General features: G+C 47.5%; 1 protein-coding gene across 1 annotated transcript; it reads left to right on the top strand.

Annotated features, from left to right (window-relative positions):
* The first annotated feature begins 536 nt into the window (after window positions 1–536).
* Window positions 537–1,088, top strand: LOC105556020 (methenyltetrahydrofolate synthase domain-containing protein-like). The gene is made up of 2 exons (XM_012003077.1): window positions 537–591; window positions 794–1,088. Exons 1-2 carry the CDS (start codon window positions 564–566, stop codon window positions 1,066–1,068), a joined length of 303 nt encoding a protein of 100 aa, XP_011858467.1. The 5' UTR covers window positions 537–563; the 3' UTR covers window positions 1,069–1,088.
* The last annotated feature ends 11 nt before the right edge of the window (window positions 1,089–1,099 follow it).

Raw genomic sequence — 1,099 nt, 5'->3', positions numbered from 1 at the left:
GAGGATTTTTCCCGATCATAGGGTCGTGGCGCAGCGGCGCAAGCGAAATAACCCAGGTAGCAATATTATAAGTTATCGCTTTAAGGTTGCCTTTAGGATTTTACTATAAGATAACCAATGTATGTTTTAAAATTGGTATCTATTTTACTCTGTTGTCCTATTATTTTAGGTTATATTGAAACGTTTGCTGTACATTATTGTATGTGCTCTGGAACTGTTCAGTTATTTCGAGACACTTTTGGCAGAGGACGAGGAATGTCGGCAGTGCTTTCGACAATTTCGCAGCTGTTGCGCGGAAGTACGGATACGCGGGAGGTCTTCGATGGAATGCGATCAGCACCGCGGAGATATTCGAGCCTGTGCTCGCTTACTGGGAAAAGTGCGTGGACACTGACAAGAGCACGCTCGAGCGTTTGCTCGACACTGGCGTCTTGCAGGAACTAATGAATTTGTTTGTACACATGAACAGAGATTAATTTTACTCCACGCACGTGTCGGTCAAGTGAAAGTCGTGCCTGGACAAACTCTGTACAGTTAAGAGGGACTTGTACAACGCCGTAGTGATGAAATGCAGATTCGTCAGTCTAGTATGTAAGTTTCCCGTTAAAACTCTGCTGGCGAAAGCGTGCGCTGTTACTAGGAAAATTATGAAGCGGAATGTCGAGTGGGTCATTCGTGAAATGAAGGAATCCGAATCTTGAAATTATCTTACAAAAAGTACCGAGTTGACCGCGCGTGCTGTATCGTTGCCGTTCGTCGAGTCAACTACCTCACGTTCAACGATTTCTTGCAGCCGAGGAGGTGACGAAGTCGAGCTTCCGCCGCAAGGTGTGGGACTACATGACGAAGAATGAGCTGGTCAACTTCCCCGTCAACATATACAAGCGTATACCGAACTTCAAGGGCGCCGCGGAGGCGGCGCAGCGGCTGATCGAGTTGGACGTGTTTAAGAAGGCGAGAGTCATCAAGATAAATCCGGACAAGCCGCAGGAGCCGGTGAGGTTCTCGGCCCTGGAGGCCAACAAGGTAAGCGCTGGAGACAATCGTGGAACACGTGTCACAATTTAACTTACAACGTAGGCATAAGTACTGTCTGAAC

The sequence above is a fragment of the Vollenhovia emeryi genome, unplaced genomic scaffold (assembly GCF_000949405.1).
Source record: "Vollenhovia emeryi isolate VEMERY1.0 unplaced genomic scaffold, V.emery_V1.0 DF949195.1, whole genome shotgun sequence".
NCBI lineage: Eukaryota > Metazoa > Arthropoda > Insecta > Hymenoptera > Formicidae > Vollenhovia > Vollenhovia emeryi.
This window is presented reverse-complemented; position numbering and strand designations above follow the sequence as displayed.